Source organism: Poecile atricapillus, chromosome 21 (genome assembly GCF_030490865.1).
Source record: "Poecile atricapillus isolate bPoeAtr1 chromosome 21, bPoeAtr1.hap1, whole genome shotgun sequence".
In the NCBI taxonomy this organism is placed as follows: domain Eukaryota; kingdom Metazoa; phylum Chordata; class Aves; order Passeriformes; family Paridae; genus Poecile; species Poecile atricapillus.
In genome coordinates this window covers 10,730,656-10,757,137 of record NC_081269.1, presented here as the reverse complement: position 1 = coordinate 10,757,137, position 26,482 = coordinate 10,730,656, and the positions used below count along the sequence as shown (strand labels likewise).

At 50.4% G+C, this 26,482-nt stretch overlaps 2 protein-coding genes across 4 annotated transcripts; one reads left to right on the top strand and one right to left on the bottom strand.

The window, feature by feature from the left end:
* Positions 1-6,472: 6,472 nt before the first annotated feature.
* Positions 6,473-21,941, bottom strand: FKBP6 (FKBP prolyl isomerase family member 6 (inactive)). The gene is made up of 8 exons (XM_058854732.1): positions 21,604-21,941; positions 20,204-20,293; positions 19,449-19,651; positions 18,165-18,284; positions 16,999-17,193; positions 16,610-16,719; positions 13,202-13,289; positions 6,473-7,110 (listed from the first exon to the last, which is right to left on the bottom strand). The coding sequence occupies exons 1-7, from the start codon at positions 21,857-21,859 to the stop codon at positions 13,214-13,216; spliced, it is 1,050 nt and encodes a 349-aa protein (XP_058710715.1). The 5' UTR covers positions 21,860-21,941; the 3' UTR covers positions 6,473-7,110; positions 13,202-13,213.
* A 960-nt stretch (positions 21,942-22,901) lies between these two features.
* Positions 22,902-26,286, top strand: NSUN5 (NOP2/Sun RNA methyltransferase 5). Of its 3 annotated transcripts, none has more exons than XM_058854731.1 (10): positions 22,902-23,061; positions 23,182-23,304; positions 23,398-23,572; positions 23,651-23,759; positions 24,016-24,154; positions 24,528-24,643; positions 24,925-25,148; positions 25,229-25,433; positions 25,505-25,717; positions 25,828-26,286. In XM_058854731.1, the coding sequence occupies exons 1-9, from the start codon at positions 22,969-22,971 to the stop codon at positions 25,704-25,706; spliced, it is 1,386 nt and encodes a 461-aa protein (XP_058710714.1). In that variant the 5' UTR covers positions 22,902-22,968; the 3' UTR covers positions 25,707-25,717; positions 25,828-26,286. The 3 variants fall into 3 exon arrangements, with proteins under 3 accessions (XP_058710714.1, XP_058710712.1, XP_058710713.1); XM_058854729.1 differs by having other exon boundaries at positions 25,505-25,657; positions 25,828-26,284; XM_058854730.1 differs by having other exon boundaries at positions 24,970-25,148; positions 25,505-25,657; positions 25,828-26,282.
* Positions 26,287-26,482: the final 196 nt, after the last annotated feature.

Here is a 26,482-nt window from a genome sequence, read left to right as displayed (position 1 = left end):
ATGGGCAAGAGAGTTGGTGCTGGCTGGCAGAGCTGAAGAGTCCCACCAGCTCTAGATACTCTCAAAATCCAGGGCTGCAAAGCAAACATGTCTTTAGGTCTGCAGCAGATTCTGGCCTGAGAGAACATCACATCCTATCACCCTGCTGTGACTCCCTGAGGGTTGTGTTGGCAGCACTGAGGGCAGAACCCAGGTGTCCTCTTAGGTGAGTCCAAGTGTCTCTGCATCCAGATCATGGCTCCCAGTAACACAGGTTTGCTGCAAACACTGCAAGAGCAGCAGTGAGGTGTCTAAGTGAGATTTGAGTTGCCTGCGTGCCACAGGGGATGGCCTTGAGTGGTGGGAGGGAGCTGCAGCACTGCAGCAAACCTGTGTCCAGCCCTGTATTCCGTGTTCTGGTGGGTCCCCTGGCACCTCTGTAGCATTCCCATCACATGTCAGCCATGGGGGTGCCAGACCATCCCATGGGAGCTGAAGGCCAGGCAGCCTGCAGAGCTGCCCTGCTTCCCACCAAACACCTGTCCCCAACCACCCTGAGCTGGGACACTTCCCAGATCCTCTGGGCTTTGGTGTGTGCCACGTCTCTGCCATGGGCTCTGCCCTGGCAGGCAGGCCACATCCCAAAGCCCCCAGCAGCTCCACTCCCTTCCCCTCCCACCACATTTTCCACCCTTACTGAAAACCTCCAGTGAAAGAAAATGTGAAGGTCCCACCCCAGCTGGTTGCCCACTCCCGCTGTGCAGGACCTGGAGCACTTTGAGCTGCAAGGAGTCTGTTTTGGAGTGTACTGAGGGTTTTGTGGAGCAGCCAGAGCTTCAAGGGTGAGAGTGTTGCTGGTGAAGCTCCAGTGGTTTCCCCATTCACCTTTCCCTGTGCTGCTCCAAGCCCAGGTCCTGCATCAGCTCCAGCCTTCCTAACCCCACAATTTGGACTGGTCCCTCCAGCATCTGACATATGAGGCCAGGGAGACACCGCTGTTGCTCTCTGGCCTCACCAAGGGGAGCAGAGCTGGAAATCACCATGTTCCTGACCCTTCCACACTGGAATTATCAATCTTTCCCCCAGATTTCCCCCAGGAATTTTTCTGATTCCTGACACAGGAGTGTCAGGCCACCCTCAGCTTTCAGACCCATGTCTATTTCAGTATTCCACCCTCAGCTTTCAGACCTATGTGCAAAATCTGAAGTCCTCCTTTGCCTACATAACTCCAGAACTCTCTTCTTCTCTACTACCTTCTCCAGAATCACCCCTCAGAGCCTATCAGGCACATTTCCTGTCTGGCTTCACACAAGAAGATGCTCTGCACTGTGGGAGAGGCAGGGGAGGGCCAAGATACACTGAACACAAAACAGGCATGGGAAGGGGTGGACAAACAAAACCCTAGAGAAAACAACTCAAATCTGATTTATTTTTTCCCAAAACCTGGAAAAGGAAGTGCAGGATCATCAGGGAGCTCCCACTTTCCTGCCAATGTCAGGACCAGGTGAGGGGTTGAGCATGCATAAGCTGGACCCCTCCAAAGAACATCCTTACCTGGGAGCTGTGTCATCCCTAGGAAGCTCCCTTGGGCCCTGCTCAGATGGGAATGTTTCTGTCAGCTCTGGAGCCACAGCTATATCCTGAAACAAATGCTAATTATTCCCAGTTAAGGACAGACATTGGATACTCATTAGCACATGGCACCAGCCCTAATGATTTTCCCAGCATGGCTGGGAATGGGGGCAGTGGAGCAGGTGAAGGCTCCTTCTGGTGTCTGCCTCGAGAGGGGAGATTTGTGTCTATGCTGCTTTCAGGGAAAGGGAAAAAGTTAGAGCTGCTTTCATAGCAGCTCCTCAAGGGATGGAGCAGAGGTGTGAGGGTCTCCAGGGACCCCACTGCCCCACAGCAGTAGTGCAAGGGCCAGAGGATCCCAGAGGATCCTTTTGCCCCGCCCAGTGTCCCCCCAACCTCCTTCCATTGTGATGGTCTTAGGGCATCCCAAAAGTAGCTAGGCTCAGGGCTGGGATGGCACAACCCCACAGGCAGCCCCAGCCTGGGATACTCCCAGCTGGGTTGGGCTGAGGGCATAGAGTGAGGGCACTGGGGGCTGCATGGCCCAGAAAAACCACCCAAATATGGCAAACAACTGAACCCAGAGCTTGGCTGGCTTGGGTGCCCTTCAAGGAGCTCAGACAAGAGGGAAGCAGAGCTGTTTCCCCTGGATCCCAAAGGCTGAGCCAGGCTGGATGGTCTGCGTGTGATAGCACCCTCATTGCTTCTGCAGCTCACAGGGATTTTCTCAAAGCTGGAGGAAAAAACCTTATGGAAGCTGGGAAGTCATGAAGAGCAGCAACACAAGATGGCAATATGGGGGTCCAGTTGCACCCAATGCCCTCAAACCAACCCAAGAGAGAAAAAGCTTCCAAAACCTGGCAGATGGTGGAAACACTTTCAGCACTGAATGGGGACACATGAGAATCCCTGTGGCTGGGTCCCAACTCTGATAAAAGGGGTTTGCACCTGGAAACACCAGCCGAGGGTGCTGGGTGCCCCTGGAAGCATCTGCTCTGCTTGGGGGGGGATCCCCTTGGGTCCCCTTGGTGAGGTACCCCTGATTACCCTGTAAGCAACAGCCACCTCCTCCATTACCCAGCCAGCACTGCCAGCACGCTGGGGAAGAAAGGAATTTCTGTGTAAATCCCATTTACTGTCGGGTTTCTCACTTCTCGCCCAGTAGACAATCCCAGCCCTCAGTGCAGTGCTGCATGAAGGTTTAATGTATTTTTGGAAGGAGAGGGGGAAAAAAAAGCCCTCTGAAAAGAGCCTCTTTCAGCTAATAATGAAGTGAATATTATATTAAGAGTGAAAACATATTCAGGCAAACTTACAGAGGGAGACAGAAAACCTTTTCATAACACCCTGGCCACAAACACAACTGCCAATTAAACCGGCTTCACTCTCCAGCTGGTGCCAACATAAACGAGGGGCCAGGAGTGGAGCATGGAGCTGGAGTGCTCTGTGCCCGGCTGGGCTCAGCTGCAGCTGACAGTACAGAGGGGTTCCTGCTTACATGAGTTTCAGAGCCAGCCATTGCAATAAAAAGGTCTGAATCCTTTGTCCTGACCTGGGAGAATGGGTGTCCAGTGAGGCAAGGGACTCCAGAGCCATGGGGGTCCTTGGTCCTTTTCCCAGCCCAGGGGGTCCAGTGCCATGGGAGTTCCTGGCTCCTGTCCCAACCCAGAAGAATAGGGTGCCCAGTGACTCAAGTGGCTCCAGAAGCCCAGGGAGTTCTCTGCCCTATACCAATCCAGGGGATCCAGTGCCATGGGGACCCTTGGTCTCTGCTCACAGCTTCTTCTCTGCCCGGTCCACAGAACAGGGATGGTGGGCAGGAGCCTGAGGCCCCAAGTCCCTGGGATCAGCAGGATTGCTTCTGGCCCAGGGGAGGATGCTGAGCAACTGCCCTGGCTGAGCTGATAAGACCAGCATCCCCACATACACCAGGAAGGTTTGGAGAGGTGCTGCATATCCCATTGCAGTACCTTGTGCCTTGGAGGAAACCTGTGACCAGCCTGCATTGTTAACAGGAGGTGCCATAACGTGGAGCACCTTCCAGCATCCTTATTTCACATGCCCTGAATGTCTCAGCAGAGGTTTAACACAACCATCCCATATGTTTTCGTTGTTTGCCAGTGGTCTCAGCTCACCCTTGTCCCTGGCAGAGGGACACTGGGGGGCACAAGGACACTCACCCACACTCTCCAGGGTTTCTGCACCAGCTGCCAGTGGAAGGAACAGGCATGGAGTGGGATCTCACTGCTTTTATGGGTTCTTGGGGGTCAGTGGTGTGCAGGAGAGGACAACATGATGGGAGACACTCAGGTGACACACAGGGGTTGTGATTCATTTTCTTAGTTTAGGGTAAATTAGGGAGGAAAACTTTAAATGGGGATTTCCCCAGGGAAATGCCCCTCCTCACTTTCTGGTCCGGGAAAAGAAAGAAAAAAATTCTTTGGAGAGAAGTGGAAAAAGCTGTTTATTTAACAGAAATTGAGTAATATTAAATAATAATAAAACCTCTTGCTGTTCGATGGGATGGCAAGTCTAGGAAGAAAAGTCTTTTTCATGTGGTGAACGGCTCGCTCAGGTTCTTATCAGTCCCTCCGGCGCTGGAAAGTGCTGAGGTCCAGGCCCCGGTGGGCCACAGGCGTGAGCTCCCGGGGTTTGGCTGGGTGTTCAGTCCAGAGCAGGCTTGCACAGATCCAGGAAAAAACGGGAAAAAACAAAGGTCCAGGGAACTCCTCTGCCTCAGCTAGCTAAAACCAACTAAAAGCCAGAGAGAAGCTCTGTCCCACTGTCTGTCTGTGCTGCAGACAACACAGTCCAGGAGCGAGATGTGTGGGAGTTATATTTACTTTAACACAAACTGCAGCTTCTTCTTCCCCCTCTCTTGCTCTCAGAGCCAGTCTTAAAGGTGCAGAACTTAATATATGACATAAACCAGACGATTGGGGATACCAGTATCATAAAGTCACCCCAGGACATTCATACTTCAAAGAGGTTTTACCTTTGCAGCCTAAGGAGCTGATGGATTGACAGGTTGAGGGTGCAGAACCTTCGGGTTTGGATAAACAGCCATGCCAGGAAAACTTCACCTGAGATCAGATAATCCTGGAATTGAGCAAACCCAGCACAGCTGAGGAGCTGCAGGTTAACATTTGATAAACCCAAACTGGAAATACAAGACCACTGCTGAGCTGGGACGAACCTTTGGAATAGCTTCTCCAGGGAACACACTGAAGATGTTTGTCAAAAACTATTTCATGGAGAGGGAAAAGGGAGGCATTTTGGCCAAAATTAAAAATTCCAGTAGAAAACTTTTCTCCAATTTGCTGTTTTTTGACTACCACTTTGAAAGTGTGGTTCTCTACAGAGATTTTTGTCTGTTGCTCAAGGACTAGTATTTCTGCTTTAATGCCAAGTCAAGATCCAAACACACTTCTGATTTTGCCCAGAGGCTAAAAGATCATATTTCTTCCTTTAATAACAAAAATAAGAAAAAGAGAAGAACAAAAAAGAAAAGAAATAATAAAAAAGGAAAAAAATATATAAAAAAAAAAGTAATTTGGTAAAGAAAAATGAATTTCAGCAAGGTCTACCTCACCATGGGAAGCCTCCAACAGCAACAAGCTGCCTGTCAACCTGCCTGTCAATGGACTCTGGGTAAAGTACAATTAACCAGTGAGGCCTGGGTGACAGAGAAGGGTAGCTGCTGCTCCTGCAATGTGCGCCGCTGGCACAGCAGGACTGGAGTGGACCTTCCAGAGGCTTGGAAAGCTCCTCACTGTGCCACAGCAGCCACACTACTCCTACACTTCAGACTTAGCAGATGAAATGTCTTCCTCAATGGGCTTTGTCCCCACAGTTTGGGGCCCAGGAGATCCTGCCTTTCCAAGGTCATTGGTGGACAGGGATGTGCCAAGTTTCCACTCATGGATGCAGCTGCCCACTGTTGTTCGAACCAAGGGTGGGCAGGAAGTGCCAGCATGGCCCATGTCAGGGAACTCCAGGGAGGCACAGCTGTCCTGTTCTGGAAAACTTGCCTTGCTTATGTCTTCAGAACTAGCTTATCCCAGAAAGCACAAAGTTCTCTGCTTCTTGTAGGGAAGAGACATCAATTCCCAATCAGTTACCATGAAATTTATGCAGAGAAAGACAGATATCCAGATTTAAAGGCCACCAGAAAGGAGTCCTGAACACAAGTGGGAAGCAGGCATTGCCATCTAGTGTCAGGCTAGGAAAGGGCTCAGGAACACAATGGCCCTCCAGCAGGAGCTGAAGTGGATAATCACATTGGGTCCCTTCAGCTCAGGATATTCCATGGTTCTACAATGCTTCTCTTAGTGCCAGCCCAACCACTACTGACTGGGGAGATGGTTTTAGACCCTTCTGTGAAAGAGCAAGGCCAATAAGATGGACAGACAAGGCCACCTGTGATGCATGGATGGCTGAGAAGCCCTGGCTGGTACAGCTGCGGATGTCAGAATCATGGAATGGTTTGGGTTGGAAGGGACCTTAAAGCTCATCTTGTTCCACCCACTGCCATGGGCAGGGACACCTTCCACTAGACCAGGGTCCTCTTAGCCCCATCCAACCTGGCCTTGAACACTTCCAGCAATAGGGCAGCCACATCTTCTCTGGGAAACCTGTGCCAGGGCCTTACCATGCTCACAGGGAAGAACTTCTTCCCATCTAACCCTGCCCTCTGGCAGCAGGAAGCCATTCCCTCTTGTCTTGTTACTCCAGGACCTTGTCCAAAGTCCATCTCCAGCTCTCTTGGAGCCTCTTTACACAGAGGAAGGGACTCTGAGGTCTTCCTGGAGCCTTCTCCAGGTGAACACACCCAGTTCTCCCGGACTGGCTCCAGAGCAAAGGGGCTCCAGCTCTTAGAGCATCTTTGACTCTTCTGCATTTATTCAATCCCAGCCACAGTCCCATTGTTCTGAGCACAGAGAGTTCTGGAGTTTGCTCCAAAGCTGGTATTATTCAGCAATTTTAAATCTAGCATCACCATTCACAGGAATGTTCGGCCAAAACAAGGAGTACAACAACCTGTTGGCCACGAAGGGAGCCAGCTCTACAGACCCCATTCCAAATTCCAGCTCCTTTCAGGCATTAAACACTCTTGCACAATAAATTGGCAAAAGTCCTGCCAGTTTTAGTCCTCACGTTGTTTTATTTCTTCAGAACAAAAAATATCAATCATAATTTTTTAAGAACAACCTATGTAAATAGAAAACTTCAGGGCATTCTTCTCCCACTTACAAACTCCATGAAAGAAGCCTGGAATCTATCTGCAAGAGGCAGGATGTCAGGAAAGAGTTTTCTTTAAACTGTGTGCGTGGGAGAAGAAAAGGAATTTACACAAACCCCTTCCTCTCCAACAGTGGGACTTAATTATTCTGGAAACTGCCTCAAAACATGGCAAACAAACTAAACTGCAGGAAAATCAGGACAAAACCTTCACTTCAGTCTCTCCAAGTAAGACAGTGCTCCTGCCCCTTTTCCAAAAACCTGTATGTGATGCTGAGATCTCCTCCATGTGCCAAGAGCTGGACAGCTGGAACAGTCCTAGAATGAAAAAGTATCACCGTCAGTGTTTCCCCAGCATCACCTATACAGTTTATTTAATTTCAGCTCTCAGTCATCCATGGTCACCAGCACACACTTCCGGTGGCCCTGAAAGAAACACCTAGAATTCCATGGATTAGCACAAGTGTAACAAACACAGTGAAATCCCCTTAAAATCCATTCAACTTCCTCATGAAAGACTTGGAGAAAACAGAGTATTAAGTGTCAAGAGCTAAAAACGAGCCAGGCCCCCTCAGGGAAACCCTCAGAGCACTCCTTGGGCCACCTCTCTTCCTACACAGGGTCACCCATGCTTACCATCACTTACGCTTTTCCACCCTGGTTCTGGGAAACTGAAACCTGGATACTTACTCTGCCTTTGGGAGAAAGGTGAATCTTGTATGAGACACAGGAATTTCTCCTCAACCCAGATTTCTATTGTTTCTCCCCATATCTCCCTGCTCCCAGCTCCTTCCTGTTGCAGGACAGGAAAACTGGGAGGCCCTGGACATCTGGCTGCATCCCAGCAATGGATCACAGAGCACACCCAGCACTTTGGGCAGTCGTTACCTCACCCCATCACTCCCACTTGCAGTTGGGTCCTTGACAGTCTTGGAGCCCTGGCAAGAGGGAATGACAATTTCCACATCCATCAACACCTCCTTCTTTCATCTCAGCCTTCACCTATACCTCCCCTTCTTTAGGGTAACCAGAAGGAAATCAGCATCTTGCTGCAGCATCAGCTTGGTCTGGATAAGGACCAGGACTGCTTTTAAATGGTGATTCCTCCCTCTTCAGCTCTAAAGAGCAGAGAGCTGGCAAGTCTCAGGACTTGGACTAGCACCAACACCCTCTCATAACCAGGAGAGCACTTCCCCTGAAGGGTAAGTAATAAGGACAGTAATAAGCATCCACGATCATTTAAAATCCCTGGATTAAAGAATAAGAAAAACAGATAGGACAAAGATATCTCTTCTGTTAGTTCAAAGGGAATGTCTGGAGCCTCCAAAGCAGCAGGACTGGTGCCCAGACAGGGCACAACTCAAGAGGGAGAGAAAGGAGGCTTTAGAAATTGTAACTCAGAGAAAAACTTAGGGTAATCATGTGCCTCCTGGCTGCTGGAAGTGATAGATAGTGACTCTGAGTCTTCTGCAAAGCTAAAACTTAATAAAGAAATTCCCATCTTATACAAAGCCAATTCTCTTTAAACTCCACCTGCATAATAAACCAGCTGTTATCATGGGACTGCAAAGAGCCCAGCACGTTCTTCATGTTCTACTGATTTGTAACACCAGAATATTTTATATTAGAGCTGCTGGCAAAGCTCTGAGAAGAAAAACCTCACACAGGGATATCCCTTGGGATCTCAGCCTGTCCTTCCCAGGACCAGTGCCAGGTAACTGTTAGCAGGCAGGAGCTGGAGAACAGAATCACAGAAGGTTGGATAAACTCTCTAAGATCAAGTCTAACCATCAATCCAGCACCACCATGTTCACCACTAAGCCATGTCCTGAAGGCCCACATCCACACATTTTTTGAATGCTAACAGGAAGGGTGACTCCACTACTGCTCTGGGCAGTCTATTCCAGTGCTTTACATGAAAACTTCCCATATATCCAATCTAAACCTGGTACAACTTGAGGCCGTTTCCCCTTGTCCTGTCACTTGTCACCTGAGAGCAGAGCCCAACCCCACTTGGCTCCAACCTCCTGTCAGCTAAGTTTCCTTTCAGTACTGCAGCCAGGAATCTGCTCCTACTTCACCTGGGAGCTTTGTGTTTGAGCACAGAAAGAAATTACAGGGTTTAGGCACTTCCTAAATCAGAGAACAGCAAAGAGCCCGTCCTTGGATGAGGCTGGAGGACCAATACTTTACCAAAGCCTTGAAGGACAGGCACAGTGGGACACTGGGGTATTGCACAGGTCTGTGTCCTTTCCATTTCACATCATCTTGTGGCTTCTAAGTCCTGGCCAGGCCTTCCAGTCTGGGCAAAGCCAGCCCTAGTGCGTCCAGACCCATGTCCAGTGCATCCACTGGAAAAGCATATCAGGGGTCCCTAAAACCAGGTGCTGCAGTAATTTCTTCAGTTTCCAGAAGAGATCAGAACCCAGGATCCTTCCAGCAAGGTATTACAGGTACTACTGCAGGTAAGAACTGCAGAAATCCTCAGAAAAAAGTGCAAAATGCTAGAAGAGGACAGAACTGGAGGGAAAACAAAACTCCCAACTCAACAACCTCATTAAAGCTTTTCTCCTTCCTCTACTTAACAAGAAGAATGCTTAATTAAATCCTCCTTCAAGCCTTCCCCCTCACCCAGCAAGGCTCAGAAGAAAACAGAGATTTAACAATTTCCTTTACAGCACAGGACACCTCAGTGGGACAGGAATTTGCATATTCTAAAGAAGCAGTGAATCGCTGATTCTCTGTTGCTGAGCTGCAGTGGGGAGGGACAAAATCAGCAGGAGTACATTTCAGATCTGCTCAGGAATAAGGGAGAGCAGGAGGAGAAGGAACAAATTGCTGTTTATTCCAAGTCTGGAGCTTTCCCAAGGCAGGATTTTGATTGTATTATGCACAGACTTCTCACTTTATTTGCAAGTCTCTTGCAGCTTACTAGGTCAGTTCAACTGGCAACTGCTGCTGATTTTAAGTCCAATTATAGCCACTTCTACCTGGTGACACAGCCTCAGTTCTGCAGCCAATTCTCACCCATTAATGCCTCCAGAATTGGTAGAACTTGCTATTCATGGCAATCACCAGTGACCTCAAAGATACTGTTTCCTGTCATAATTTCAGCCTTGTTTGTTTTCATTGAAACATCTCCCTGTGTGTTCCAACTCTTGGGACCACTTCTGTGTACTGAGCTGAGACACATATCAGAGACAAGTTTTCAACTCTGTCTCACTTACAATCAAAAATAAGCTCAGAGACTCATCCTTCTGGGACAGAAGTACCACCAAGGTCCCTCTACTAGAATCCAGACATTCCTAGGGAAGTTGTTCCCACTCCTCATGAGCTAGTTCTCTTATGAAAGACCACAGAAACACAACAACGGGATTTTTTTTTTTTTTTCTGATGGGTCTTTCAATCAAACAGAACAAAAAGCTCTAAAAAGTCAGAGGCCTCAGCCCACCATTCTGCACTTTAGGGGACACCAAGGAGGACTTCCAGCTCTGCACATCCCAGGAAACTAGGCTCTATATACCTGCACCACACAAAGTAAACAGACAGGTAAATAAACCAAACCCTGAGAGGGGCCAGCTTGACACCCAAGGGATTTACAAGGAACTGCAGCAGGATGGATTTAAAAAGGAATTTGTGCTTCTATGTCTCCCTCTGAGTACTTCTGAATTCCCCCCAAGAAGTACCACAAGCAGCCTTGCATTTCACCAAAGGGAAGATCTATTCTGACCTGAAACTCCATCGAAAAGGTAGGAAATGTGTTCTGAGCAAGATGTTTGTGGCAATTAGAAGAACTGGGCTCTGCAGCTGGCAGGGGATACAGAAATCATAGGATGGTTTGGGTTGGAAAGAACCTTAAAACATATCAGTTTCACTCCCTGCCATGGACAGGGGGACTTCCACTAGATCAGAGTGCTCAGTGACACATCCAGCCTGGCCTTGAACACTTCCAGAGATGGGCCAGCCTCAGTTTCTCTGGGCAACCTGTTTCAGGTCCTCACCACCCTCACAGGAAAGAATTTTTCCCTATATCCAGAATGAATCTTCCCTCTTTCAGCTTAAAGCCATTCCCCCTTGTCCTAATACTGCAAAATCCCTTGCAAAAATGCCAGGCAGAAAGAAGATGCTCAGGCCTACCCAGGTTTGAGTGTAATTGTACAAAACAGCCATGGATTATTCAGTGCAGATAAATGAACTTTGCTCCTGGAACACTGCAGGGCTCACCAAAGGCACATCTGGGAAAGAGATCTGAAGCAAGGGATGGATGCAGCAATGACCAGGAGAGAAAAGATGCCAAAACTACAGCTCTGAGCCAGTCAAGAGCAGGAGCTGGACCACAGGTCAGCTCAGTGCTCCACAAGCACCTGTCTGCTGGAATATAGGGAGGTTTTCTGTAACTTTTGTGATTCCAATGGTCCATTAACCATGGACTGCAGACAGCATTCCCAGGCCATCTCCTCATTCAGTGTCTAACAGAGAATGGATGAAGCTGGTCTGCCAAATTGCCCCAGTACAGCCTGTGCCCTAAACTTAATTGGTACAAAGCTGTTGGAAAACACTAAAGAATGTTCTGCCTCAATTCTGACCAATTCCCAGTGTCCTTGACAGGGAGCAGGAGCTCCTGCTGGAACTGCTTTGCTCCTCTCTGAATGTATAATGAAGTTTTAAAGCAGCAGCCCAACCTCCAGCTCCCACAGGGCCCTGCAGGAACCCCCTCCAGCAAAGGACTTCTTTTACCATGAATGAACAGTAGATTTTTGTTTGTGTCTCAGTGATTTATGTTCATCTGTGAGACTTAGTTTTGTTTTAATATTGCAACAAAAATAAATTTCAAGGAAGCTTGGAAATATTTTTTACTGACAGCTATGCATCATCTGTGTAGGGTGGAAGAACTCCACACACAGGAGTCGGTGCATAAATTGGCTGATAAGCAGTTCGGCCCAGCCCTTAAGCTTGCCTACAGGGGAGATTTCTCACTTTCCCTTTGTACTTCTCACTCTCCTCTAACCAAAATCACCACTTTACTTACACCAGATGGTAAACAAGAAGCCACACAACCTTCCCAGAGAAGGACTTGTCTGGTGCCCCAGCAGATCACCACAATCACCAACTCCCACCATAAACCAGACCCAGCTGATCTCAGAGCCCCACAAGAGCTTCCCAGGTCAGACACCACTAGGGATAAGACCCAAGGTCCTACAGGCTTTCAAACTACAACTTCCTGAAATGCAGAAAGTGGAAAATCAGAGCCTCTTTCCGAGTCTAGAGGCACAGACTTTCTGCACAAGACTTCATCAGTCTTACATCCCCTTTCAGAGCTCCTTTCCTGAGGGCAGGAACCTGCTAACGTACCTAGCCAAGTCCCATCCCAAGCGCAGGGCAGGGTGACTTGTCCTCTGTGGCCACATGCCTAGCTTGGACAGAGCACAGGGGCAGCAGGAAGGGTGGTAAAGGCTCAACGAGGAGGCACGTTCTGCCAGGAGAAGGTTGTGTTCTTTTAGGAAGTTAGGAAGTGGCGTTCAATCCAACCTCTTCCTCAAACACTGCCTCAGCTTCCTCACAAGCACAGAGACAACTTTAAACAGAGCTGATGGAAAGGCTGCCAATATTCATTTTCTTCTAGCAAAGAGGTACTGCCTTTATTGCAGGAGAGACAACAGCAGCAAACTGATGGCCCTGAGCTGGGGATGGCTCATGGAACAAGGATGTTGCCATTTTCCAGAACTCTTTCCCTAGGGTTTCCCCCAAAGCAAGAGACCACTGAAGATTTCCACTCCTGCTTGCATCCCCCTGAAGTCTTTGAGAAAAAAAAGAATCATCAAAGAACCTTTGTGCATTTATAATCCTGTCAATTTTGCTAGAAGACTTAAGGCTTTAAAGAGTCCAAAATATCTACTTGAAAATTTTTATCCAGACTTCTTTTAACACTTAAAAAAACACCCCAGAAATAAAATATTTAGATTTTTCTGAAGTGAGGCATTCCAACAGCTCCAGACAGAAACACTGGAGAGGAGGAGAAAATCCAATTCTTAAGTTTGACAGGAACTTTTTTTTTCTCCCTTTCTTTTAATTGGCAGAGAAACAAGACTACAAGAGCTATTTCAGCCCCTGGCTCTGACCAGGAATAGCTGGGATGAACAGCATAGGAAACAACAAACCAAACTTACTCAACTGCTGGCAGTTTCAGGTCCCTGTCCCACACATGCTTTGCCCCACAGAAAAGATTCTCCAAGGTGATGATGTAGCAGTATTCCACCCCACCATCCTGCCCTTCCTCTCCACACACTCCCAGCACTTTCTAATTTGCTTCAAAAGCCTCCCCTGCAGAGGATAAGCAGGTTCCCCACCTGAGAACATTACAGGCATGACAGGTTTTGGGAGAGCTCAGCCTTTTTCAAAACCTGGTTACCTTGACTTCTTCTCAGCCATAAGAATTGAGAGGGTCAAACATCTGGCAGCACATTTCTTTCTCCATTTCCATGTACTCCTTGTAGTATCTGCAAAGTAGAGCACAGGATGGCATCAGGGGCTGGAGACTGTCTGTGGTGCCCTCAGTGTCACAACCTGAAAATAATGTTTTATTTTGGATATAAATAAATTAACATACTGGAAGAGTGTGCTAGCAGCAGAGACACGGCTCCTCCAAGCCCTTCTTTCTACAGTGTCAGGGAATGACAGCTGGAAATATCACAGCTCATCCCCAGACCTTGGGTCTGTGCTCTGCTTGGGACTAATTAGATCATTTGCCTTCTGTAATATAGGTGCTTTCTACACTAGTTATGGAAGCATGGAACAGTGCAGAGGAACCCCACCTGTGTGCAGTGGGATACTTTTGTGTGTCATCATGCAAGTTCTTCTAGCACCTAGGAGATGTTGTCCAACTGCCATACAGCAGGATATCTACCATGGATATAGGATAGAGGATGGGCAGGAGACAGCAGGGATTTGTGTCTGGACTAACTGGATGGCAAGGCAGATGTTTCCTCCTCTGTTCTCTCTTCCTTGCCAGTGACAGAGGATGGCAAAAGCTTCACAGTCTGCTCCATTTGAACTTCTCCAAGCACAGCATCCTCTGTGCCCTGTGCTCTCACCTCACTGGTAAGAAATCCCTGAGCTGCAGGGTGACTCAGTTTGGGAACACTGTCCCAGAGACCAGTGGCTGCTCACGAGTTCGGCTTTCCTGCCTCTGCTGCCATATAAGGCCAAAAGCAAAGGGTTTTGAGCAACACACTAGAACCAAACCCCAGTGAGAGGCTGGCTCAGGCTCTCTGAGCCCCAGCCCTCAGCACCCTTGGGGCCCAGAACCTCAGAAGGTGTGAAATCCCAGCACAGCAAATCTCTCCTGGTAAGTCACACAGAAGTCGGTGATCAAGGATGTCCACCTGTAGATGGGATATTCCCACTCCTATGACAGCAGGAAATGCAAGAGCCCCTTGTTTGGAGGAACAGATTAATGCCAGATATTGGAAGAACCCAAATTCATTGTGGTTTTGATGCAATGCAAGTCTTCTAATGAAATTCTCAGATCCAGCAGAATTTGCACCAAATTCACCACAGCTGGCACCAGACACATTCTACATACCTCTCACCCTGGATTCTGCCTCTTGATCTCCAAGGGACTTTGCCAAGAACCTGCTTCAGGCAGTAAACAGATGCATTCCAAAGCTTTGTTTTAGACAGTAAAAGGGAACTTGCTGATTACCACACAACACTGCTTTTAACAAAGTGTAAATGTACACAGTAAGGAACTGAAAAGCCAGTAAGAACAAAATTTTGATTCATATTCCATTTCTGAAGCATTTGTTAGATCATACTACAAGTTCTCAGGCAAGGGCAGGCTGGCAAACATTATATATCTAACCAGAGGTAAGGCCTCATTAACAACACCCAGTAATACTTGCTTCATCTGTTTCACACAAAAAGAAATCCACTCTTTGTCACAGGAAAAAGACTTCTCCTGCAGTGTTGCTTCCAGCTTTGTCATCCAACATCAGAAAGACATAGAGCTGCTGGAGTGAGTCCAGAGGAGGCCATGGAGATGCTCCAAAGGCTGTAGCCCCTTTGCTCTGAAGACAGGCTGGGAGAGCAGGGACGTTCACCTGGAGAGGACTCCAGGAAGACCTCAGAGCCCCTTCCTCTGCCTAAAGGGGCTCCAGGAGAGCTGGAGATGGACTTTGGACAAGGTCCTGGAGTAACAAGACAAGAGGGAATGGCTTTCCACTGCCAGAGAGCAGGGTCAGATGGAATACTGGAAAGAAATTCTTCCCTGCGAGTGTGGTGAGGCCCTGGCACAGGCTGCTAAGAGAAGATGTGGCTGCCCTGTCCCTAAAGTGTTAAAAGCCAGGTTGGACAGGGCTTGGAGCACCCTGGTGTGGTGAAAACAGTCTTTGTCCATGGTAGTGGAATGAGCTTTAAGGTCCCTTCCAACCCAAACCATTTCATGGTTAAAAGCAAAAAATATATCAGTTTTAACAGGTAACAAAGCAGGAACTCCAGGACAATAGTGGTTTAATGTGCACTCAATTCTGACACACATACACTCACTGAACATGGTGCTCTCTACAAAGCTGGAGCTGATAAAGGCAGAAATGCCTTGCTGCTTCCCAGCCATGCTACCTCAACACCATTGCCAAGATTCTCTTTTATCTACCAACATATTTCAAACAAATCTAAGTGAATACATGAGGCTTCTAGAATCAGGCCTTCTAGCACTGTACATGTACTAGCCTCCAAGAGCAGCCAGACACATCTAGTTTAGAAATCCCCACCATCAGTGGACAATTTGGTAGCTCCATATCCAGTGGGAGATCAGGATGAATACAAGAGATCAATTTAAAATTTCCAGACCAGCAACTAATACTGCCTTCAAGCTCCTTGTACTTCAGAAGTAACAGAACAAATTTGAAGACTTGGTGTTATGACAGACTATTAAAGACAGCATGGATACACAGGACAGAACAGCCTTCCACCAACACATCCCCTGGCGGAAGGCACTCGGCCCACCAGACTGGTTTTTCCAGCAGCACCAACCACTCTTTTTAGATGTTACTGCTGCCTTTCTGCAAGTGCCTGGCAGTGACATACAGAAGAGGGTTTGTATTCAAGGGCTGCTTTGTGAGTTCCAGAGCTGAGGACAGCATCACTCCTGCCTCAGTAAACAGAGCTGGGAGGACAGCACACACTTTTGGGAAAAAGTTAATGCTTTTGGCAGTTTCAAAGGAAGAGCATCATGAGGGCATAGAAAAGCATTAGTCATATTTTGGTGGGGCTGGGGAATGACTAAAGCTGGCAGGATAGTCCCGTACTCAGCCTGTGGGCAAAGGCAGAGTTCACCTTCAGGGCTGTTCATTTATTATCTCCAAGGCAGCAAGAAATTCACCTTTAATGAATATTATTACTGTGCATTGAAGGACTTGCAGTGCAGAAAAGCTGCTGAAATTAACCAACACATCTTAAAAGGAATGAAAATCATACTTATTGAGAACATTAATACGTGGAGCATCAGCCAACTGTATTTGAAGCATTTTAGTAGCCCACACATCCCTGTCCTCACCCTGATCTGCACACAAGTCAGGTAACAGACATCCCACCAAAGAAATATATGGAAAGGGTGGGGGTTCCCAGCTCCTCACTTGCAGGCTTTTTGGGCCTGAAAAATGTTTCAAGCTGTTTTCTCCACATGTGTTTTCCCAAGTCACTTATTAACCCAATAGTTTGGGGTTTTGCGGTGTTTTGAACATTTAAAATATTTTGGAATGGGTATTACAGCCTGTGCAAACACTCTCTCTTCCCCAGGTATGGAAAGTAGGGCTCTCACCTTGCCAACTTCTTCAGCTCATTGTTAATATCACGGTTGAAGGGCTGGATGCACTGAGCTCTGGCCAGGAAATCCCGGGATTTGCTGTACTCCCTCATGTAGAGACAAGCCTGTCATGGAAAGAAGATGGATGCATCACAAGATAAATACAGACCCACTGCCCTTCCTCAGTCCTCATGCAAAAACAAACATTCCTGAGACAGAGAAAAGTAACTCAGGAACACCTCAGGAAAAGCTCTGTGTGACACATTTACAAGAAAGCCAGACTTTCCAAAATGGCAGAGGCTGACAAACCACCTTGACTGCTGCAGCAGCCCAGCATTCAGAGATTCTTTCTGGGCTCCCTCCACAGCCAGGCCAGGATGTTACATGATTATTTATTTGCCCACCTGGCCACACCTGAACAGTGCTTTGGCATTTCTTTGGTCCATCTCCAAGGCTAACTCCCCGTATTTCAAAGCTCGGTCAGCATGTTCCAGTTTCAGGTAAGTGAGTGAAAGATTCAGGAACAGCAGCAGTTTGGAAGCGTTGATCTGGCTCTGCTCTGCCTTACTGGAAGAGCTGCGACCCAGGATGGACAGTGCCTGAGCAGAGAGGGAAAACCAGACAGTGCACAACAAATCCAACACGTAAAGTGAGAAATCCATCTCATACAACAGCTAAACCTGTGTTTCTGTTCACCTAGGAAACTTAAAAGTAATAACAATCAAATTTGTAAATACAGGGCATGGCATTCTAAGCATGACTAGTCATGGTGACCATATGACCACCAGTTTAGGAACTTACCACGGAAAGCAGCAGAATAATAATTAAAAAAAAAAGGACCCAGGACTCAGATTTTAAGGATAAATATGGAAATATTACAGGACAGAAGGCAAGTCAAATAACTTTTGCTTCAAAAATACCAAGCAAAAGCAACTTTGAATCATCTCCACCTCAGAAAAAGTAGCAGATCCCTTCCAGTTTGAGAATAACTGAGCATTTACCCTGCCTGGAAAGGGAGCTGAAGAGGTTCAGCCTGGGGAAAAGGATCAGGGGGTACCTTCTTGCTCTCTACAATTCCCAGACAGGAAGGTGCAGCCAGATGGGGGTCAGGCTCTGCTCCCAGGTAGCTGGACAAGACAAAACAGCCTCAAGTTGCAGCACAAGAGGTTCAGGTTGGATACTGGGGAAAATTTCTCACTGAAACCGTTGTCCAGTCCTGGCACTGGATGTTCAGGGCAGTGGTAGGGTCCCCATCCCTGGATTTAACAGCCCTGTGGATGTGGCACTTGGGGACATGGGTTAGTGGTGGCCTGGGCAGTGCTGGGGAACAGTTGTACTTGGTGGTCTCAGAGGGCTTTTCTACCCAAAATGATTCTGTGACTATTCCTTCATTTACCACTGCTGCTCACAGAAAACCAGATGTGCAAGCCCTGTTCTGAAGTAAAAGACTATGCCTGGAAAATACCACAAAGTTATTTGATCTCTAACCTGTACCTGCTGTGGTGAGCTAAAATAATCCCTTCTTTCACAGCCTTCCCAAAGCACACCCCACATTTTCCTGGTGCCATACCCTCTTGTATCTGTCCTTGGCAATCTTGAAGCACTGCTTATAGAAGAAGTAGTTGCCAAACTCTCTCTCTGTGGCTGCCACTTTCAGCACCTTTTCTAAAGGAAGTCTATCCCGCTGTTCCTGTGTGAAGAAATACCTGAATTTCAGCGCAAGCTAAAGAAAACAGGCAGTGAAATCAGACAGGACAGTCCTGCACAGCCCCCTCCTATTCACAGAGCAGAAGCCAGGTCCTTACTAAGGCCAGGCCACCACCATGTGGTATCTCCCCAGCCAGGCTGAAGCATGACAGTGTTCTTATGCTGATTATTCCTAGTCAAGAGGTCAGGAACCTCCCCAGGGCCAAAGGGGGACTGAAAAAAGCAGGAATATGTCCTTTAAACCTGTCCAACTCTTCCAGCACACAGCTGAGTTAACATAAATGCAGCTCCTGGCACAAAGCTACTTGAAAGGGTCCCTTGCGCTAATTGCTCTCAGGCCAGCTCTGGGACAGCCTGATACTCCCAAAGACATCAACCAGTAAAACAAAAACCCCAACAATCATTAAAATAAAAGATGAAAATGGAGGGACAGGTTTTCTTCTGGGTCCACAAGCTGGAACTAGATCATAGACAGAGGTCAGTCAGTGAAAATGGGTGAGCAAGGGGCAAGGAGGGAACACAACAAGTGCGGTTTGCTCACAGGGCTCTGGGGGAAAATTTGCCTGTGCAGAGGCTGGAGGGGGCTGGAGGGCCTCCCCCATTAGCTTCTGCTTCCTCTTACTGACCCACAGCCACAGCCCAAAGCCCTTGACATGAAAAGGTGAATTAACAATAACACTGTAACTCACCAGGGAGGAGAAAACAGAGAAGGAACACTTGGGAGAGGAGCCAAGAGGCAGAGACAAAGGGTGGGGGCTGGTGGGGCACTGGGACACTGCAGACTGAAGAGGACTGTTACAGACTGCTCCTTACTGTTCCTTAAAGAAACTCCTGGAAATTGGTGCCCTCTAGTGCAACCATGAGGTTTCTGGTAAAACTAAAAATAAATGGGGGCCATTCCACTGACTCCATCCAGCACAGAGGAGCAAACAAAGGCAGATCCTGCCTTCTCTCTCTGCATGGGAGGGCAAGCAAGACATGGAGGGACACAAAGGGCATGCACATGGATCAGAGCAGAGCTGGAAACCCAGGGACTGGATACTTGCACCAGCATTCACCTGAACACACAAGCCACAGTAACTGTGAGACAGGACAATGATGGTTCACCCTCCAGATTTCGGTCTCAAGCCTTATTAAGAGAACTCACATAAGTCAACTCAAAGAATGCGTCGCACTCCTCTGAGTCTATGAAGTCCAGCACCTCCACCTTGAAGAGGACAGTGGTGTTTGGAGGGATGGAGGGAGGACAGCCCCGCTGGCCATAGGCGTATTCTGGAGTGAGGATGAAAAGTGCAGCCTCTCCTTTGGTCATAGACAGCAGCCCAATCTCCAGCCCACACAGTGTGATGTCTGTCACAACAAGGGTTGGGACAGGTTAAGTTCACAAACACCAACTCCCTCACACACCAAACAATGATTTCTCCTTAAGCCTAAAGGAAAAAAAATCCCTGGGAGCTCCTGTCTCAGCAGCTACAACCAGCCAGTTGCTCCAGAAGGGATTATCAGGGCAGCAGGCAGCCTGCTGTGGGACTGCACCCATGGTATTGCAAATCCAGAGTGGGATGAGTTGGAAGGGGCTTTAGACATTATCCAGTCCAAGCCTTGCCATGGGCAGGGACACCTTCCACTAGACTAGCATCCTCCAAGACCTGTCCAGCCTGGAAAACATCATCTCTCAAGAGATTTAGAACCATCTGAGGGCAGGTGGGAAATACCTCCCTACCACTCCCAGGCAGAGGGTGAGCTCATCCAGATTCCATCTCCCATGTGAACCAGGAGGATTTAGGACTCCATGAACAAGCATTAAAGATTTCAAACTACCTAAAGACACCAAACAGTATTTTAACTGAAATGCCTTAATACAATCCAAGCCCCAGGACAAAGTTTGTGGCTCAAACTTACCTTTTCCAAGTTTCATCAGCCTTGGATACTTGCTGTTCCCGTTTGAACAGAAGAGCTTATTCCAATTTCCCAGGTACCCGGAGTACTTCACTGTACAGAGTGGGGAGAAGGAAAAAACAAGAGTTTGATTTCATATCCCATACTGGCAAAATCAGGAGTGCACTAGGAGTTGTAACCACCCACCTATCCTGCTTCTCCTTTTCCATTTGGCTGTAGAACAGCAGAGGCAGCACAAACCCTTCTGTTTTACACCAAAAACCTGGTCACATCCAAGCAGCCAAGTGCTGTATGTTTTAGCATCTTTCCCAGACAAAGCAGGTGCTTCACATCCTGAGGTATTTAAGAGATGTCATTTTGTGCTCTCCAGAATTGGAAACTCCAGCTGAGCAAATTAAAATGCCCCAATTATATGCAGAAATACTTAAAAAGAATTCCCTAACCAAAGCTGGAGCTCTGGAAAGAGGAACAAGGGGAAAAATGTACTGCCATCCCAACCTCTGCATCTGTAACTCCAGTTCTGCCTCAGAAAATGAACTGTAACGGGCTTCTCTTGACACAGCACCAGGGCACTCTACTTCAGGAACCACTTTCAGCTTCAAACTTCTCAAGTTTTCCTCAAGGTCAAGATGCCTTTTCATTTAATGTGTCAGCCACAAGAAGTTAAACAGGGTGTCCTAAGTGTTACAATACTGATAAGGAAAGCCAACAGTCTCTGAAACAGAGACGCACCACGGTGTAACACCCGCACTTTTAAGTCCTTGTTGTAGTCTTTGCCAGCCACCAGCACCTCAACATTAGAGTCTTGGGGAATCCTTCCCAATAGGCTTTGCCCCCTCTGTTTCCCCCAGCACCTGCTTCAGGTCCAGCCACACAGGACAGACCTCACGCCAAGACACAGGTGACAGAGACAAGCACCAAACCCTCACTCCAGCCCACACTTCCAAGGATTTTTGCTTTCTTAGTCTTGCTGAACACAGACTAAACTAAACGATTCCTATATAAAAGCTGCTCAGAAGATGATTACTGGTGCCTTAACTACCTGTGAATTCAGGCACAGCATTACTGCAGAGCACCCTGAACCGCCCCCAGGCAGCCAGGGCGAGCTCGGGCAGCTTCACTCCAGGACAGACTGATGAGATTGTGAGAATAGTGGAATGGTATGGGCTGGAAGGGGCCTTGAAGATCATCCTGTCCAACCCCCTGCCCATGGGCAGGGATGCCTTCCACTAGAGCAGGCTCCTCCAGCCTGACCTTGAACATTTCCAGGAATGGGGCAACCACTGCTTCCTTGGGCAACCCGTGCCAGAGAAATGGGACATCCTTAACAAGGGTGCTCGGTCCTGGCCACGGGACCTCCCACGGCCCACAGGAGGCTCCGGAGGCCCCAGACCCAGCTCTACCTGCCACGGAGGCGGATGGGGGCACAGGCTGCCCAGTGCCGGGGCACAGCTGCTCCTTGCGCACCCCTCCATCGCCGGTCAGGTCCTGCAGGGGTTGGAGAGACTCCGAGGCCAGAGACAAAGAGGGTGTCGAGGCCGGGGTAGGTCCCGGGGCCGGGGTCAGTGCCAAAGCCCACGTCGGAGTCGAAGCCGGGTCCGGGCCCAGGTCTTGCCACGAGGCCTCGAGCTGCTCCTCGCCGGCCGCGCCCGCCATCATGGCCGCAGCGCGTCCCTTCCGCGCCTCACCCGCTCCGCCACGCGTGGCGCCTCCAGCCAATCACGCTCCGGGCAGCGGCCCCGTCCCAACGCGCAGCCTTAGAACCACGCGAGAACGGACACGCCCCTGCACGGCTCTGGACCAATGGAAGGCGAAACGTCACGGAGCGCCGCGATGCACGCTGGGAATTGTAGTCCGCGGCGTGCACTGCCTCCGTATTTCGTTAGAACAAAAAACCCCAACCAAAACCAACCCAAAACTCAAAAACCAAAACCAAACCCCACAAAAACAGCATCAAAAAACCCAAATAAACTACAATAAAAACACAACTACCCAAAAACAAAACCCAAAACCAAATCAAACGAAAACCCAAACCAAAGGAAAACCAAAGCCAAAACCACACTCAACACCAACCAACCAACCAGATGGTTCTGGGACAGTTTCAAAGCCATGCCGATGCTGGGATACCGCCTCCTGGTGGCTGTTCTGGCGTGTCCTTTACCCTCCATATAAAGCTCTGAGCTTCCTGGAGCAGATCCTTCTTTATCAGAGCAGACTCCTCTTCCCAGGGCTGGGCATTCTTTGCTCTGTTTGAGCACAGCATGAACACCACCAAAGTCTGCAGCAAATCCCCACCAATCCATCACACACAGGGTATCACAGGGTCTAACAATCAGTGGTAATGTCAGTGTGCTTCCACATGCAGGGACCGGATGGGGTGCCCGGGGCTGGTGACCAGGGTCACAGGGATAGAGGTGGCTGGGATGGCCCGGGTAACCAGGATGGTCAGGGTGATTGGTTGGTCAGGGTGGCTGGGATCACCAGGATGAACAGGGTGATGGGGTGACTGGTGTCACTGGGCTGACCAAGGTCACTGACGATGGGGTGTCCAGGATGATGGGGGTGACCCGGGTCACTGGCTGGCCGGGGTGACCAGAGTGGCCCAGGTCATTGTGAGGATGGGGTGCCCGGGGTGACCTGGCCCGCCCAGCAGCGCCCGCACGGTCCCGCGCGCTCGGCCCGCCCTGCCCCGAGCACCGAGCCCGAAGCGGGGCCGCGCTCGCCCCCTGCGGCCCCGGAGGCCGCGGCGGAAGCGGGGCTGAGCGCACATGGCGCTGTACAGCGCGGCGGCCGCGGTGCTGGCGGGGCTGGAGCGCGGCGAGGGCGGCCTCAAGCGCCTCGTGTACAACAGCGGCTTCCCGGTGCGAGCGGCGGGGACGAGGGTGCGGGGCGGCCGGTGGGGGGAATCACACCCGGGAGGGCGGCGGAAGCCCCGGAGCCCGGCGCGGGCCCGGTGGTGCTCACCGCTGGCTGCTCCGCAGCATGTCCGGCAGCTGTACGCGCTGGTGTCCGAGACCCTCCGCTACGCCTCGGTGCTGGAGAAGCTGCTGGATGGAGCCGCGCTGCTGCAGGCCGAGAAGAAGCTGGCGCCGCAGCTGGCGAAGGTTCGGGCATCCGCGGAACCTCTGGGCCGCGCTGTCCCTGTGCCGCGGTAGCGTGGGGCGGCGGGGCCGGGCTCACTGGTCGCCTCCCCGCAGGTCCTGGTGTATGACCTGCTCTTCGGCAAGGGGCTGAAGTGCGGGGGCCGGTGGAAGGCGCTGGCCCGGCGGCACCGGGCGCGGCTGGAGGCCGAGCTGGCCCGCATGAAGGTGCGGTACAAGGTGAGCCGCAACGAGGACCTGCTGGCTCCGGAGAAGGCAGTAAGCGCCGCAGGTGAGTGGGCTCGGGCTGGGCGGGCTGCCAGTGCTGGGAGCAGTGGGGGACTGTGCCTTACCTGTCTGGCCCCTGCAGCCTCCCAGGTCCCACGTTACATCCGGGTCAACACTCTGAAGACTTGTGTGGACGATGTGATCGACTTCTTCAAGCGCCAGGGATTTACCTACCTGGGCAAGGCGGCCAGGTGAGTATTTCTTTCTATCCCACCTTTCCCAGAATGTCAGCAAGTGGCATGGGATGAGGTTTGGTGGGTTGAAGGGTTGCTGAACTTGGTACTCAGAGTGGTTTGGGTCTCCTTCACTCCTTTTTGGATGCTGCCTATCTGGGTGCTGCCTGGAGCTGGAGAGGAGCTGTGGGATGAAGGGGTTTCTCAGCCTGGGCTCTGCTGAGAGCACTGAGATTAGGACTTTGGATTCATGCTTCCTATGTCTCATGGGCAGTGTGGAGGAGCTGAAGTCCCTCTCTGGAAAAAAATTCTTGTTGGATCTGCATCTCCCGGAGCTGCTGGTTTTCCCTTCACAGACAGACCTCCATGACAACCTGCTGTATATTTCAGGACACATAATTCTGCAGGACAAGGTGAGGGAACTGGGGAGCAGGAAGTTGCTGACAGGGATGAAGGGTGAGCTTCTTCCACAGTGGCTCAGCTTGCTGCAGCATTTAAGTCTAAGCAGAAACTGTGACTCCCCTGGGGCTTTGCTTCCATTGTTTGAAGGCTCCAGATGAAACTGGGGTATAAAACCCCTGTGGGAGCTGGGGACCAGCAGCTGGGAGGAGCAGGAGGCTGTGGGTTGAGCAAGGCTGTTTACCAACAGTGTGGTGGTGGTCTTGGTCATGTGTCATGATGGTCCCTGTGACCCCACAGCATCAGCCGTGCCTGAGGAGGGGCCACCCCCCTGAAATCTGAGGTGGGTTTCAGCCCACCCCTCTGACAGTCTTTGCCCTGTTGCAGGCCAGCTGCCTCCCTGCCTTCCTCCTTGGCCCTGTTGCTGGCTCCCATGTCATCGATGCCTGTGCTGCCCCTGGAAACAAGACAAGCCATCTGGCTGCCATCCTGAAGAACAAGGGGTAAGGGCAGGGTTGTGTGCAGGAGTGGAGGGAGGGGGGAAGGTGGCCCTGGTCCCCCCAAGCCCGTAGAGAGCACAAGAAGGTGGTAGGAAGAGCTGCAGCCTGTCACCAGCTCAGGTGAGCTGGTGGCTCTGACAGTTCTGGGCCACTGGAAGGACCTGAGGGGATGTGAAGTCACGTGAGGGTTTGATCCCAGCCCTGGCCCTGTTCCATAACCCTGCCAGAGGGGAGGCAGCTCTCAAGGTCTGCCTGCCCAGTATTTGAGTGTTCCTGGGGGCCAGGTGGTCTGTTCACAGCTTTTCTTGGGTGCTGGGCTCTGCCTTCAGACAGATCTTTGCCTTTGATGTGGACCCCAAGCGCGTGGCCACCATGAACACACTGCTGACACGGGCAGGGGTCACTGGCTGCCAGCTGGCCCAGCAGGACTTCCTGACCGTGGACCCCAGAGACCCCAGATACAGCAGGGTGACTCATATCCTTCTTGACCCATCCTGCAGTGGCTCAGGTAACATGTGAGGCTCCAGCTGCTCATCTGGAGCCAGGCTGTGGGTGTGCAAACCCCAGGTGACAGCTCCTGTCCTGCAGGGATGGTGACCCGAGGGCCAGGGGAGGAGGCGGCCCCGAGTGCTGAACGTTTGCAGGCACTGGCTGGCTTCCAGCGCCGGGTCCTCAACCATGCCCTGAGCTTTCCAGCTCTCCAGCGCCTGGTCTACTCCACCTGCTCCCTACACCAGGAGGAGAATGAGGATGTGGTGCAGGCTGTGCTGCAGGAGTGGGGCTCAGCCTTCAGGTGGGTCTGGCTCAGGGAAGCTGGGGGGCTGTAGGGCAGGGTTTGGTGCTGACCCCTTTTCCATACCACAGGCTTGTGAATGCCTTCCCATCGTGGCCCTGTCGAGGACTTGCTGCCTTCTCTGGAGCAGAGAGCTGCCTCCGTGCTTCCCCTGCAGAGACCCTCACCCATGGCTTCTTTGTGGCTGTGCTGGAGCGGTGCCAGGAAGGGGCTGCTACCCCCAGGTGGGAGAGGGCTGTGGGGGACTCCAGCTGCTTCTGGGGGGTACCTTGACCATGGCCAAGGTCAGTGCTCTGGGCACCCCCGGGAGGGTGTGAGAGGGTGTGGCTGTGGGAGCAGAGGACAGGAAACTGGCACTGGCAAGCGTGGCTCAGGCTGTTTCTCTTGTCCATAGCTGCCTGCCTGCAGCAGCCAAGGAGAACCCACAGCTAGGAGAGAGAACAGAGCCAGGAGCAGCTCCCAGGAAGAGGAAAAAGAAAAAGCAGCGGGTGAAAGAGTGAAACACTTTCTGTACAAACCCCTGCACAGTGGGGACTGTGGGGGACACATACTGGCCTGAACGCAAGTCAAGCTATGTGGCAGCTGCAGTCCTGGTGAGACTTCTGTAACACCGGAGGCTGAGTGCCAACACTGGGACCACCCTAGTGCCAGGCAGGGGCAACTGCTCACCCAGGGCTGCGCCTTGCAGCCAGCCCCTGCTCCAGGTTTACCCCCCAAGGCAATCCCCACTCGGCACTCTGCAGGGCTGGGGTCCTCCAGCTGGACTAAGGGTGGTTTATCATGTTCCCCTCCCAAAAATTCCAACCCCTAGCTTGATGCGGAGCTTTGGAAAAAACATTTCACTGTAGGGATGAAGCAGATTAAAAGTTTCTCTCTCTTCACTGTCTTTTCCAGTGTTTTCATGCAGTCCTGCCCTGAAATTGCCACTGCTCATAGCAAAGGCAAAGTGTGGGGAAAAAGGTGAAATAATAATCCTGCCCCTGCACCTCTCTTTGAACTGGGGGAGCAAGGACACATGAGCCAGAGGGTGCTGCACCTGAACCCCATGA